The 16,083-nt window shown below is 28.1% G+C and overlaps 2 protein-coding genes across 2 annotated transcripts; both read left to right on the top strand.

The window, feature by feature from the left end:
* Window positions 1-5,338: 5,338 nt before the first annotated feature.
* LOC103568393 (39S ribosomal protein L55, mitochondrial) lies at window positions 5,339-6,337 on the top strand. Its single transcript, XM_008545231.3, has 2 exons — window positions 5,339-5,568; window positions 5,805-6,337. The coding sequence occupies exons 1-2, from the start codon at window positions 5,522-5,524 to the stop codon at window positions 6,142-6,144; spliced, it is 387 nt and encodes a 128-aa protein (XP_008543453.1). The 5' UTR covers window positions 5,339-5,521; the 3' UTR covers window positions 6,145-6,337.
* Window positions 6,338-8,751: 2,414 nt separating this feature from the next.
* Window positions 8,752-16,081, top strand: LOC103568392 (protein ELYS). The gene is made up of 4 exons (XM_008545230.3): window positions 8,752-8,855; window positions 8,963-9,036; window positions 9,176-15,533; window positions 15,613-16,081. Exons 2-3 carry the CDS (start codon window positions 9,007-9,009, stop codon window positions 15,494-15,496), a joined length of 6,351 nt encoding a protein of 2,116 aa, XP_008543452.1. The 5' UTR covers window positions 8,752-8,855; window positions 8,963-9,006; the 3' UTR covers window positions 15,497-15,533; window positions 15,613-16,081.
* Window positions 16,082-16,083: the final 2 nt, after the last annotated feature.

Here is a 16,083-nt window from a genome sequence, read left to right as displayed (position 1 = left end):
ACTTTATCTAAATTATAAGAAAAAACCAAGTGGTAATAAATGCAAGCTTAGCAGTAGTGTCCAGAATTTACCTAATAATAACCAAATTGAACTAGTTCCAGATGATTCTGAAATATCTGAACCCGAAGATATAAGTATTTATATTGCTCTAAAAAAAATATAAATATTATTAGTCTTTATGTATTATAGTGAAGTGATAAAATTACTTAATATTATTAAACTAAATACTGAGCTTTATATAGTTATAAAAAGTATTGTCAGTTTCATGAAAATTATAAAGATACTTTATGAATAATAATAATTATTATTTAGATTATAATCTAAAAACTTTTATTAGAGTATTAAAAATAAATTTAAATAAAATTCAATCCGGCTTTATATTTTACGCAAATTAATTCCTTATAATTTCGAGTATAATTTTTTCCATTTGATAATTAATTTCTCCTTTTACAATTCAGAAATCAATATATTCTTTAAGATTAAAGATAAATATTAATTCCTATATAAATAACAGTCAATTAAGTCAGCACTCAAATTTGAAACACCCATCGAATACGCGCCATACCTACATTGGACCAATCACAAGTTATAAATATATTTTTTATTCTATTAGTTCTAAATAAATTCAGTAATTTTAATATTACCGAACTTATTAACTTTTAATCATAATTTTAAATGATAAAATTAAATTTCACGATTTTTCTTTTTGTCTACTATAATTTTTTCGAATTTACTATAATTTTACGGCCCTGGTACTATAATGCCACTCTCCGTGGTTGCTAACACTCAATTTTAAGAACTTGAGAGAACCAAAAGAAAACTGAAATTCCGAATTGTAACCCAATTTTCGAAATTTTTTCAATTTCTCATGCATATTATAAATCGCAAGTTTTCATAAAACATTATTCAAATTATAAGATGTCTCTAAAATGCATCAAGCGAGACACTAAAAAACATGCGAGTACTGAAGGATTGCTATTCATTAAGTTTCATTGAAGTATATTTAGTCATAAAGATAATTCAATAATTATTTTTTTTTCGATAAAAAACTATTCGGCATTAATAAGACTCGAACCTGGATCCTTCTTCATGTCAGTTGAAGCTATTGAACTACTCGTCCAAACCACGGACATTAGTTAGGACTAATCTGAAGGTCTATATACGTATGTATTTATAAAAAAATCTCATTTAAAAAAATTAACAAAGTTTAAAATTTAAAGTTTGATTTTATTATTCATAATTGAAAGTAAAATTTTTAACTTCCCGCTTGGAAAATCGATGATTTTCAAAAATTTCGGGAAGTTATTGTTTTCACCCTGATTTTCGAAAATCGAGTTTTTGTCAGATGTCGACGTTTTGAGGTCCTAGGAAGCTATTCTGACTATTTTCAGAATGATGTCCGCGTGTGTGAAGAAGACCAAATGCCCTACAATTTGCGACCGAAACCGAGCCGATATCATAAAACGCAGCTGAGTATTAGAAAGTTAAAATAAAAGTAATTTAATTTACGTGTATTTTAAATAGGAAATCTTGGAAATCAAATGGAAAGTACTTAGGATTGGAATTAAGAGTTCAAACTTGGCAGGAATTTTTGTTTAAACATAAAGAACAATATTTTGCTTGATGAGCAACAAAAAAAAAATACTTTTGCCGGAAACGAAGCACCTTAATATATATATATATATATATATATATATATATATATATATATATATATACATATATATATATATATATATATATATATATATATATATATATATATATATATATATATATATATATGGGTGATTCCACCAAATAAAGTTATTTTTACGGGGCGACCCTCGACGATTTGATTCAAACTTTGTGGAGTCTTTCCATGTATTTAAAAAAAAAATTCTCTGAAAATTTGAGCCTTTCATATGCAGCAGTTTCAAAGTTATGATTTTTTGAATTTTTTAAAAATTTTTGTTTTCAACTTTTTCATTACTTTTTTTGAAGGAAACAATTTAAAAAAAAAATGATCACATAATAGTTTTTCATAGGAAAAATTCTCAGCTTTCCAACGAAAATATCCATTTTTTATTTTAAGTTACAGAAGACACTTTAAAAGTCGTTTAAAATAGGAAAAACGATTTTTATGACTGTGCGGCGCTTGATACATCTAATTTGATATTTTTTTCTGAAAGCTGAGACTTTTTCCGACAAAATATGTAATTTTCACGATGTGCATATTTTTTATTTGAACAAAATAAATAATCATTTAAATACAAGTAATTGATTTTATCGTTTTATCAAACTATATTGGTTTATTGTGTGGCAAGAGATGAAACATAACGATATCAGACAAGAGTGAAGTAGGCTGCCCAAGCCGTAGGCAAAAGCTGACAATAACTGCAATCTGAAGTCGTGTTTCATCTCGTGTTACACACTATTTTTTTCATGATTACCTGCATTAAAAATTAAGTTCAGTGGCAGCAGCCTGTTAGAATTAAGTTAATTAAAGATCGATGGTGTGTTCAACCATAAGTCTATGCGTAGCTTATGATTTGCAATTTATAATTTAATAAAAACCATAAATGCTCTTTATTATTTACACAAATTTTTATAAAACTTGTTGACAAAGTTAGAACTGTCATTGAGGGAGATAACATCAATAGCCTGAAATCATTTTTGAACTAAACTCAAGAATTAAAGTCAAAATCACTAATTCCTAAACTTGAAGCTTTGATGCTGGTATCATGAAAAACAGTTTTATAATTTTTGTTGTCAGACCTTTACTGCATATACATACTAGAAAACATATCCTCACACCGCAAGATTTATGCATCCAGGCTATTCAAAATTTTACCGGCGTTGATTTCACTTTTATAACCAACTCTTATTGAAAGAAACGATTTAAAACGATTGGAAAAAAAATTTTTAATACTTTTTAATGCTTTTGAATACTTTGAATACTTTTTAATCACCCTTTTTATGAGCATTTAACATTACAAATCGTTTCAAATCGTTTCTTTTAATCGAGGAATAATGACTTTTTATAGAAAATAAATGTTTTAGACGTACGATATTTAGAGTCAAATACGGTGAAAGAAACACAAGCAGTACACCTTTTCTTACCTATTGTTAATAGCCAAGGATATATTTGTATTAAAAATGTATCAAGATCCTCAAAAAACCTAAGAATTAAAGTTTTTTAATCATTGGGAGTTTATATTTCATTTAATTTTGTTCAAATAAAAAATATGCACATCGTGAAAATTACATATTTTGTCGGAAAAGGTCTCAGCTTTCAGAAAAAAATATCAAATTAGATGTATCAAGCGCCGCACAGTCATAAAAATCGTTTTTCCTATTTTAAACGACTTTTAAAGGGTCTTCTGTAACTTAAAATAAAAAATGGATGTTTTCGTTGGAAAGCTGAGAATTTTTCCTATGAAAAACTATTATGTGATCATTTTTTTTTTTAAATTGTTTCCTTCAAAAAAAGTAATGAAAAAGTTGAAAACAAAAATTTTTAAAAAATTCAAAAAATCATAACTTTGAAACTGCTGCATATTAAAGGCTCAAATTTTCAGAGAATTTTTTTTTAAATACATGGAAAGACTCCACAAAGTTTGAATCAAATCGTCGAGGGTCGCCCCGTAAAAATAACTTTATTTGGTGGAATCACCCATATATATGTAGGGGAAAAGGGAGGTGGGGGTAGGCAAAACGAGGTACTCCCAAAATTTTATAAAAAAAAAATATTATTTTTTAAATGTATTTTAACCATTCCAAAATTACTTTTGTAAATATAATTGAGCATTATTTTGAATTTTTTTCATTAAACTTTTCCAAAAATCGAGTATCGGTCGCAAAATGTTAATGACTTTTGTATTATGATAAAAACTATTAAAAATTTTTTTATCTCCCTTTGCATCCAATAATTGTGTAAAATATAAATTTTCTGAATGTAAAACTTACAAAAAATTTAAATAAAATCGAACTTTTTCAATATTCAGAACTTTTTTTTTTATATTTTTCTATAAAATTGTATAAAATTTTTAATAATTTTATAAAATCGTATAAAACTTTATAAAACTTCGTACAATTTCATCAAATTTAATTCAATTATTACTTACCTCACTAAGATCTTACTTTATAAAATTTCATATAATTTTGTGAAATTGTATAAAAGTTTATACAATTTTATAAAATTTCATAAAATTATATAAAATTTTATCTAATTATTACGTCTCTTTTAAGATCTTACTATATAAAATTTGATCAAATTTTATAATATTTTATACAATTTTATAAAATGTTATACAATTTTATAAAATTACATTTATTTATGACGTTCTTTACTCAGATCTGACTTTATAAAATTTTATTGAATTTTATAAAATTTTATATAATTGTATGAAGTTTTATAAAATTTTGCTCTGACATTTTATAAAATCTTACAAAATTTTATGAAATTGTATAAAATTTCATAAAAACATTTTTTCCCGGGCCAGATTATTTGATTCAGTAGACTCGAAAGAATATGGCAGTAGCTTGTAGCTTGTAGTTAGCTTACGGTCAGGGTGGCTATCAGGGATATTTAGGCGATATTTTTTTTTCTGTCCTACCTGAAAAACTAATAATTTATTGATCGAAAAAATATATTACCGCTTAAAAAAAAATTCTAAGTCAATTATTCTATTTCAATTCAAAAAATGTTTTTTTTATAAAGTTAGGGACTTTTGAATTTAAAAAATGGTGGATGTCGGCTAACTTCAGGAATTAGAATTGAAAATCGAAAAAATAAAAAAATACTCGTGCAGATTTCGAAAAATTATAAATAAACGGAGCAAGCTTTTCATTTTCGTCTCAATCTATAGTTTAGAAATAAATGATTCAAAATTTAATTTTTGAAATACAACGAATATAATCATTTTTTTATTAACCTAATAGAATAATCGTCTAAATTTCTGAAAAATAAACACGAGTATTTTTTTTAATTTCAAAAAAAATTTTTTTGTTTAAAGTTAAGGAATTTTTAATTCAAAAAATGTCAGATGTTGGCTAACTTCAGGGCTATAAATTTTTGTAACTCTTAACAAGATCATGTACATGTGTTAGGCTAAATGGACTGTAGTCAACAGCCTATATTTATTAATAAAATAAAAAAAAATGAAGGTAAGTTGACAGAAAGGTCGCCTACAAGTAGCAGAATACCCAAATTTTTTTTTTCATTTGACAAAAAGTTGTGAGAATGTTGGCGTCAACCAATTGAACATGAAATCTTTGCCGTCAAATTTCAGCAGTATTTTCAGTCAACTTGCAGTCAAAGTGGTTATCAAGGAAGCAGTTTTGATTTCGGGGCAGTAGATTTCGGGCAAATTGAATTCAAAGTTTGCTGAGCAGATGTCTGTTCAATTTAACGTCAAATTCACGTCAATTCTTGGTGTACAGATTTCGGACTATAATATGAGCTCAACATACTACACTAATAGACAGAAAGTTGACCGCAAAAACTGCTCTTCAATCTTAAAATTCGACTAACCCTTTAATGAAATTTTGCCGGTCTGCTCCAGTTGCTTTACTGCCTCATTACATGTAAGCTACGTTTCTATATAAACATAATTATACAGATATAAATTTTGTAATTTTAATAGGTTATAATCATCGTCTAAAACAACAAATAATTATAGTTTTACAATTCATAGATTCCTATACACACTGAGGGAACAAAAACAATTTTTAACTATAATATTATTCTATCTTTTCGTTGTATTAAATAAAATTAGTGTGAACGTAATCTTTAAATTTTTGTAAATTTGTATGTATTGCAGCATGAAAACTACACTGGCATTGTTCATTAAGAGAATCCAAGGAAATTTAATTTTAAAACGCCAACTTAATTGTTGGACTGCTGACATAACAAAGAAACACCGGAAAATTTATGAAAAAACATATCCAGCTGTGCTTGTACATCCCGATGGTAGTACTGTTAACATTCAATATTTTGAACCACGAAAAATAATAAAATTACCATTAGATATTACAACTCTGTCAGAGCTTGATCGTAAATTGATATTAGAAAGTAGAAAACCTAAAACTAAAGTTGAAATCGAAGATGAAGTTGAGGATAATTTTGACGAAAATAAATATCTAAAAATCGCCAAGATGTAATTTTAAATGAAATTCTATTTTATATTTTTACATTTAAATTAGTTAATTTAATCTTACCGATAATATTGTTTCATGTACATTGTTTCTTTTTTGCCATTTTGTTGACCGGATCCTTTATTCAATTGTCATGAAGCTTATTGTAAATAAAAATGAGATTAAAATAAATGATTAAAAATTGTCTTTGATACTGTAAACAATGCCAATACTTCCTCTTACATAACCGACGTTATTAAAAATATCCATGTTGAATAAGTTGTTATCATTTGTATAGATATTGTTTTTCAACCTTGCACGGCTTATGCAGCGTTACTGTTATAAAACTCATTCTCGCGATACAATCTGATTGCTGGCATTAAAACTCTAGAATCAGATACATTTATTCCGAGATTTTGAAAAATATTTGTAAATATTCATTTAATCATTTTTTTTTTTATATAATTTATGATTTAAACAAACTGCTACGATGGATATTAGGTGTTCCAAGTATTTAGCGCTTTTAGCCATATACATTTATTTTACAAGTTGTATTTATCATTTTTCATTTTCGATGCGACTTTGAAAATTATTTATATATATTTGTACGTTTATAGTTTTTCCATTGTATTTGGTATCCATCAGGATTTAGTTCATTTCTCTTTAAAATATTCATATTTACTCTCTAAGTAGATTAAACTAGTCGCGTAATGGTTTACACAATATTATATATGAGTGGCAATGTAGCTGATAAATTTTGAATAAATAAATCAATTGCGAGTAGAGTAAAAATTAAAAAATATATATATGGATAATTGAAAAAACAGTTCATTTTTTATATTCATTAATTGTATATTTAAAATTTATAAATTGTCGCATGTCTGCTACATTCACATTCATAATTTAGGATATTTATTTTGAAGTTGAGTTCTTGATTGAGCTCCAAAATGAGTGAAATCAGCCAATAAGTTTAAAAGTAGTGGGAGTCTAAAGATTTTTTAAGTTTTGAAAAAATATATTTATCACAAATTTATCTGAACATAATCTTTAATTCAAAAGTGATATGTTATTTCTATCGGCTAAACCTGAAAGCTCCTTTATTATCTCAAATTCCGTCTATTAAAGTTATTGTTTTACTGTTTTTTCTAATAAAAATATCTGGAAAATTGTTGATCCCGTGCGGCAGCTTTTATACTTCCCGCTGTTTCACAGACACACTACCCCAATAGCACAGTTTGCTTTAGCAAAAGTTTACAAAAGTTTTATTTAATTTTTTGTCAAATGTCCGTCAACTTCAGCCTTTTCCGTTTTTTACGACAATTTGTATGAAACTTGCTATTCAATTTGACGTAAATTTACTACCCGAATTAGAATGCAAATTCACTTAAAAAATTAACTAGAAAAAAGCTGTCGTCAATTTTCAGGCAAATTTTAAGTCAATTTATTAATAATTTAACTTGAAAAATTCTTAAGTATATTTTTACCGTCGTAAAACATTATCAATTTTTTTTTTTTTTTTTTTTTTTTCGTAAAAAGTTACCTCTGAATTGAAGAAAAATTAACAGCAAATTTTTTTAACTTTTGCTGTCAAATTGTCAGAAAATTCAGGCAGCAAATTTCAGGCAATTTCAATGTCAAATTACTGTCAATTTCAAGCTAAAGTGGCTACTAGGGTACTCAGACATCATTCTGAAAGTTGACAGAGAGAATCGCCCGAAAGTTTCGGTAATGAAGCTAAAAAAACAAACACGTGTACATGAGAGATAAAAAATTAAGGTAGTCAAAATTGACCTTGATGAGAACTCTCTAGATGATCATCATTTCAACTTGAAAATTAAAATGAAACATTTGACATCTCGATGACGTTTAGTACACACAGAAAATTTAATTTTAATATTTTGCTGTCTCCCAACCGTAAAATTACATATAAACTTGATGTAAAGCAGCAGCTTTAAGTGTACGTCAAATTTATATGTTATTTTACGTAAAGAGAGCTAAAAAGTTGAACTGTAATTTTTTGGTATACTGTACGTCATCGAGATGTCAAAAGTTTCATTTTAATTTCTGAGCTAGAACTAGTTTCTTGTATATACTCTAATAACCACTTTAGCTCGAAATTGACAATTGAAATTACCAGACTTTGCTGACAATTTGACAGCAAAAGTTGGAAAGAAAAATTTGTAGTTAATTTTGCCTCAATTTAAAGGTAACTGTTTTTACTAGAAAAAAAACCCTAATAAAAGTTTTCTTGAATTTTTTATCGAATGTCGGTCAACTTTGGGCTTTTCCGTTCTTGACAACAATTTGTATACAACTCTTGAAATGAATTTGCATTCTAATTCGGGTAGTAAATTTACGTCAAATTGTATAGCAAATTGTATACAAATTGTCGTCAAAAACGAAAAAGTCTGAAGTTGACGGACATTTGACGAAAAATTCAAGGAAACTTTTGTAAGTGAACTTTTCCAAAGTAAACTGTGCTATTAGGATAGAGCTCGGAAATATGTAAGATAGAGCGTGGCTTCGCCAAGCTTTCTGTCTTTTTGATCCTTCGTTAGGCACATATACATCAACTTTTTGCAGTCAACTTGGCGTCAAATTTTGATCTCAGATTTCCGTAAACTTGCAGTCAAAATGGCTATTTGAATAATGTAGTACGGCAACTGATATTTATATAAAAGTACAATATAAATTTGTTCATGCAACGGAAATTTGTATTATAAATAAAATTGTGACAGGTCAGTTCCATTAGATATTTATTGAAATTACAATTTTAATCATATGATTTATTTCTTACATTTATATTTTTAAAATTCTATTACATGTTATATTATTACTACACAAGGTTATTATTGTAAGTCAATACAATTTAAAATTATTATTTGAAATATGGAGGAATTAGAAGATACGTGTTGTGAGGTATTTACAATTAATTTAATATATTTATTAATAATTACTTAAAACTCATAAAAAAAAAATAATTCAATTTTACTAGCTGTATTTAATTTATTATATTAATAAATCTTAATATCTTTAATAACATGTTATTAATTTTTAGATCAGAAAAAAAGTACAATTACCATGCTTGAATTTGCATTATTCAAATACCCAAGACGTTGATTCGAATTCGATTGAGGCTCGTAGAGTTAACAATTATTTTCCAAGTATATTGGGTGGCTTTTTTGATGATGTTGATTATGGTTGGCTCAGCTGTGGATCGAAATTGATAGTTTTTAATGTAAAAACCGGCATAAATATTAGTTACAAATTTTTTAAAGGACAAATTTCATGCGTATCTCCGTTTCCTTCTCAACCAAATCAACCTCCGCTGCTTCTTGTTGGACTAGACAATGGTGCTACCAGAATGAAAGAATCATTAGGGATGGTCTGTATATTTGACTGTATGTCTTCTCAAATTCTTCGATCTATAAAAATGCCAGCCAGCGTTGAAAAATTATGTGTCATCAATGGTGGAGCCGAGTGGGAAAAAACAAATGAAAGTAGAATAGACAATCGTTTGTTAAAAAGTCATGGAGTTGCTTGTGTTGCTTTAAAAAATCTTGATTGTTTCATGATTGATTTACGGCGTAATCGATGGGAGTCAAATAATTTATTTGTTGCTGATGAAGTTAATCCAGCTGAAATTGACATTATTCCTGAAAAGCGATCGAAATACAAGTATAAAGCAGAGGAGCATTTTGTTTTAAATTTAATGAATGAACATATAAAACAAGAAATTGGTCAAAGAAATGAAGAATTGGAATCATTAGTATTGTCTCAAAAATTGTATACAAGTATTATCAAATACTCAAAAAAAATAGGATGCGTTATTGCTGGTTGCTTAGGTAGAGTAATAATTTGGCAAGCTGATGGATATAAATGGATTAGCCCATCGGTAGGTGACAATATGATAGTAACTCATATTGCTTTGCTAGAGCCAGCAGATGATCCGAGACCATTTTGTTATTTATGGGTTTCTTATCAAAATAAGTTACTTAATTCTCCACCAATTTTAAAAATGTATGCCATGTTGTTCGAGAAAAAATGTTTAATTGATAATACTTGTGTATATTTTAATCTTGAAGCTGAACCAAGTCTCAAGTTTGAACTGAAATTACAAGAAAATGATAAAGTTATTAATTTGATTTCAATTTTAAGAGAAAGCAATTCAGAACAGTCTGAGTCTATTGAAAAACGGGGTGAAAGTAGTTTGTTATTAATTAGTGTCGAAGGAAAAATTATTTTGTTTGATTTAAATCAATGGTATAAAGAACAAATGCCACGATTCGTATCAGAATGTCACAATATTAATTCTATATTAGCTTGCTATCAAACAAAATCTAAAGTTTCTGTTAGTGAAAATTTAATCGACTGTGCATATATTCCATCAACTTTGAAAGAATTTTTTTGGACAAATTTAACTTCACCTGAAGAATTTTACTATCCTAATGCGTTATCTTTAGAATGGATAGAATTAACTTCAAGACATCTTACTGTCTGGATGACTCGAGGCTTGCAAGCTCAACTACTCAGAGAAATAGTAACATCTGGATCAATAACTCTGAGTCAACCATCAAAAATATTTCATCGTTGCATTACTGCCGGCTTAATACCATATAATTCAGATGCTTCTCTTCTTAACGATGTTGATAGTCAAAGAGACTCTCTATTGACTTTATGTTTAGAGCGAAGATTGTCGATATTTTTATTAAAGTGTGCAAAAGAATGGTCTGACGGTGGTAATACTTATTTATATTCAGCATTCCTCCGTTGGAGTATCCAACGAGCTTCCGTTATTAAACTTAGTGCACATCAACTGTGCACTTGTTTATTTGATCAGTCTGGTCATAGTATTGATGAAGCTGAAATAAAAACTTTACGATTTCTTTCACAGCAAATGGAATGTTTATGTAATGTTGTCGAGAATCTTCCAATCACTGAAGATTTAGAACAACAACGTCAAGCATTTTATCGTATATCTATGTATCTTGAAATTTTACTATGGTTTTGTGATGTAGGACTGTTGCCTGAAATGCAAGATATAAATGAAGAAGCTATACATATTTCTTTCAATCCGAGAATTCCTTATCCCGCGACTAAATTATCCGTAATATATACTGAAAAACGTAAACAATATCAAAGAACAAGTGGAAAAAACGGATGTAATGAAGAGACTTTATTTATAGATGAGTTAATAACAAGAGAGTGTCCTGCGCTAAGGTTTCAGTGGGAGTTAGAAAGTAATAAAACTGATAACAAAGATAAATATCCTCCTCCTTCGTTGCAATCATTAATAAGAAGTTGTTTAATTGACTGCCATCGTTCAGATTCAAATGAAATTGAAATCAAACATCAAATTATTATCTATCTCCTAATGGATCTTGTAATGGAACTTCAAAACGCTTATTCTGGTGTTGGCCAATTGATTAAATATCCATCTGCTTTTAAGCTTAGTCCAAGTCTTATTAAACTCACTCACGCTATGTGGTTTCTTGATCATGAAGATTATCAAGGGTTTCTTGATATAATGATAGGCCAATTAGTACTTGATTCAGATATTAAAAATTGGCACCACGAATTTATATTGAGAACACTTGTACAAAATAATCAGAACAAATTGGCTTCAATTTATATAAAAATAAGAAAACCTCCATTATCTTCCATTGATGATCAGAGTACTCTGGTGACTTTATCTATAGAACATGGTTTAGTACAATCTGCTTTTCATAAAAAATCTCTATACCACAATGGACTATTGATTAAATTTTTTCGAGCTTGTCAATTACATGGAAAGCTTAACGACATTTTGCACTTGATTTTGGATACTGAAGAAGAGAAAGCTTTTATGCAGTTTCTCGAGCAACAAAAATATGGAGGAACTCAACTATTATATTATCTTCAACGTTGTCGATATATAGAGGCTAATAATGTTTTACTATCAGATCAAAATTTAACGAGCTTAAAGAAGAAAAAGAAGATACCAGTATTTTTTTCAATGTTTCAGGCTCTTAATACTACGCTTCCTCAAATTACTCAGCGTTTTACTACTAATTCGATCAAATGGAGTAAATTAAATAATTTTAAGTCACATCCACGTCCTATGTCTTATGTGAAAGATTGTGTTTCAGCTCATGAAATTTGTGAAATAGCCATAAAAAATGCTAAAGATACATTTTACTGTAAAAATATACCACAAATACCATTTTTGAGTGCTCCTTGTTTGTTTCTGAAAACTACTGAAAAAACATCTAATTCAAACTATATACGCTTTCCTATAAGTGCTCGATCGTACAGCGAAAAACGTACATTAGATCAGACAATGATAAATGAAGAGCTTCAGAATGATGGAGAAAATTTAAGAAAACGATGCAAAATCACTAAAACTAACGATAAAATTGATGATAGTACTACAAAAGATATTAGTTTAATTACTATATGGGATACTCCTTTAATTAAAAGAAAAAACCAAATATCTCATACCGCAGATACACAATGTGAGACTCCACAATCAATTCTTAAAATTCGACAAATGATTCAAAACTCGTCGTCGCCTTCTGGAATAATATCGTCGGTAAAAAAAAATATAATTTCAGATAGAGAAAAGAAACCTCGGCAAATTCGATTTAGTGTTTATCAATCTATGACCAATGAATCTACTGACGAAATAATAAACAATAGCAAAAAATCTATTGAAAATCAACGCGATATTTTAGATGATGATATAATGATAAAAGATGATAATAACATAGTGCCAGAGGATGACATTTCTGAAGAAAGTGAAGAAGCGTATTCCAGTTTAAATACGAGTACAAAATCTCTTTATGAGAGTACTATTTTAACAAATGCTTCTTTACATGATTTCAAAAATATATCTGGCCCCTGTACCAGACCACATCTTAGACGAAAAGATTTTTCTGAGTCTTGTCATAATTCACTGGAAATATCAGTCGATCTGTCACCAAAACCCAACATAATTTCTAGTACATTTATTCATGGTACAGAAAAGACTCCTAATTCAAGACTTTCTTTACCCTCTACATCAATTTATGCCTCGACATTGTTATCATCCGATTCAAGTTTCGAATTATCACGGTTTAACACTCCCATTAAATACACAGATCCCTTAAAAACAATAACCCGACCAACAGCAGATTCTTCTAAATTATTTCTTAAACATAATTTGAGTATGAATAAAGATTTTAATGACGAAAATAATATGATTGATAGCTTTGTATTTTCGGAAAATGATAACACAAAGAAATGTATTACTAAAGAAGTTTGTATGAACGATATAGATAAAAACAATGTTAGTTTAACAATCAGTGAAGAATTTCAAAATTTTACTGATTATAAAAGAGAAGTCAAAAAATTAAAACAATTTGAAACGACGAATAATACATTTGAAATCAACGTCAATTCAAATAATAAATTTTCTGAAGAAAATACTTACATTAAAGATAGTAAAGACCACATTAAATCATCAAATAATTATAATGATGAACTTGTTTTAAGATACGAAGAAGATGCTAGTGACGATGGATTAATAAGTACTTTTAATTCCAGAGAAATAAATGATATAGAAAAAATTAGTGTTAATTGTTGTGAAGACTTAAATATTACTGATGATGAATCATCAAAAGGTTCAGACAATAACATAATGAATACAGAGAGAATGAATATTAAAAAAATTGAAGACATAAAAAATTCACCTGAATTATCCGCAACAATTTTGGTTGAAGATATTGATATTACAGATGATGAAACTGATGAAAATTTTAAATCCATTGAATTATCTGAAGATATCGATATGAGCCAGCATAAACAATCGAAAGTTACTAATGAAAACAAACAGTCATCTAATTTTGAGAAATTTAATACATCGCAAATTAAAGAAAACGAATCATTTAAATTGGACGTCATTCAAAATAAATGTGAAACATCTAATGAATCGAACAAAAATATAAATCAATCCAGTACTGAAAATGAAGGTCCAGCTTTTTACTCTCGAACAACACGATCACGTCGAGCGTCTTCAGTAATACCAGTAATTGAAGAACCTAATGTCGAAATTCAGAAAAATATAGAAAACATTAAAGCTCAATATGCTGATCATCTCACAAAACAAGAGCTTTCATTAGTTAAAGAAACACCGATATTGTCTTCACAATGTCTTATGTCTGAAGATTTGTCAAGTATAAAAAAAAAGAGTGGTCGACGATCAATATCTTTAAGTAAAGAACTTCTTGTGAATAAAGTTGATGATGGTAACCTTTCAAATAATAATCGTAAATCATCTTTACGTAGAAATACGAGAAATTCACGTTCTGAGCAAAAAGAATTAATAGCATTAGAAGAAAAATCTATAACAGACGTTAAACCGACGATAACAACTTCTATAACTGCGAGAGGAAGTAGTGAAGAGCCTGATAGTAATAAGAAAAATACAAAAAGTACAAGAGTTGGTTCAGTGAGTAAAAATATGGAGGTAAAAAAAAATAGATTGACCGTAGTTACAGAAACTTGTGATGAAGATTCATCATTACAAAATACCAAAACAAGACGAACAAGAAAAACATCGACTTCAAGTAATACAACACAAAATATGGTAGATGAAAAACCAGTCTCTGTCCAAAAAATGAAAAATGACCCTGGATCAAAAACATCATCTTCTACATTAAAAAAAGTGGGTCAATCAAAGTCATCGGAAACGACAGAGTTTATAAAAACTTCGGAAATAAACCAAAGTGATTATGTGCCTCTGGCAAAAAGAACAAGAAGTGCATCTATATCAAAAGAAAATCCAGAAGAAAGTTTAACAAAAAAAAAACGTTCAGAATTAAGTACAAGAAAAACAGCTGAAGACAGTTCAGTGGTAACAAAAAAATTAAAGAGTGTATCTGAAGAAAAAACAAAAAGTACGAATGTTTCCGAAGATAATAAATACGTAACGCGACGTAAAGGATCAATTTCAAAGGAAATCATAGATAAATCTATAAAAACAAAAAATGAAAATAATATAACTCCGATACCTGAAGAACAAGAGATGATGGACGAAATTAAAGAATTAAAAAAAGTTACTAGAGGTCGACAAAGAAGAGCTATGAGTGTAGATTTAATGCCAACAGCATCGAAACAGCAAACTCGTCAACTTTTAAAAAATTCTACATTAGAACATTTGGATGAAGAGAAAGAGTTGTTCGATTCTCAATTAGACATATGCACAGAGGATATCACAACAACAAAAAATCTTAGAAGAAGCAAGCGAGCAAAATCTGAAACAAAAGATTTTAAAAATATTACAGCGTTCGAGAACCCAAAACGAAATTCAAAAACTTCACATCAAAAGGAAAAGTGCAATGATGAGAACTTGTGTACATAAATTTAAAAAATTTACTTGATGCGTGACAATAAAAATAGTAAGTAAATCAATTGTTTTTTAGAGTACTTTTATTAACAATAGTAATAAAATAATTATTTTTAATAATTATTTAACAGATACAATTGAGGGACAACAATCATCACCGAACTGACAGATCTCAGTCTACTACTTTGAATAAATCACGAAAGTAACCAAGAAATACAGTAAATTCCTTAAGATCGGATGCAACTTATAAAAATTGCTCAAAGCGTATATGTTTCACTTAAAATTTTGTATAACAATATGAATTATTTAATTAAAGGTCGACAATTAATTTTATATCAACATTGAATAAAAGAAAAAAAGTAAACTAATATAAACTAGGTTTGTTTAATGTCAAAATTTGTTACAATTTATAAAATTTGATTGGTTTAAAAAAGTATTATGATTAAGCAATAAATGAAACGTGATAACAATATCGTACAGTATCGATCATCTGTTGAATTGATACATTAATTGACAGACTGTAGACTTGAGAAATTTATTTTTCTATCGAAATAAACATTTGCCTTTTAAACCAAAATGTATTATAATTTTATTATTTTTTA

Source organism: Microplitis demolitor, chromosome 5, assembly GCF_026212275.2.
Source record: "Microplitis demolitor isolate Queensland-Clemson2020A chromosome 5, iyMicDemo2.1a, whole genome shotgun sequence".
NCBI lineage: Eukaryota > Metazoa > Arthropoda > Insecta > Hymenoptera > Braconidae > Microplitis > Microplitis demolitor.
This window is presented reverse-complemented; position numbering and strand designations above follow the sequence as displayed.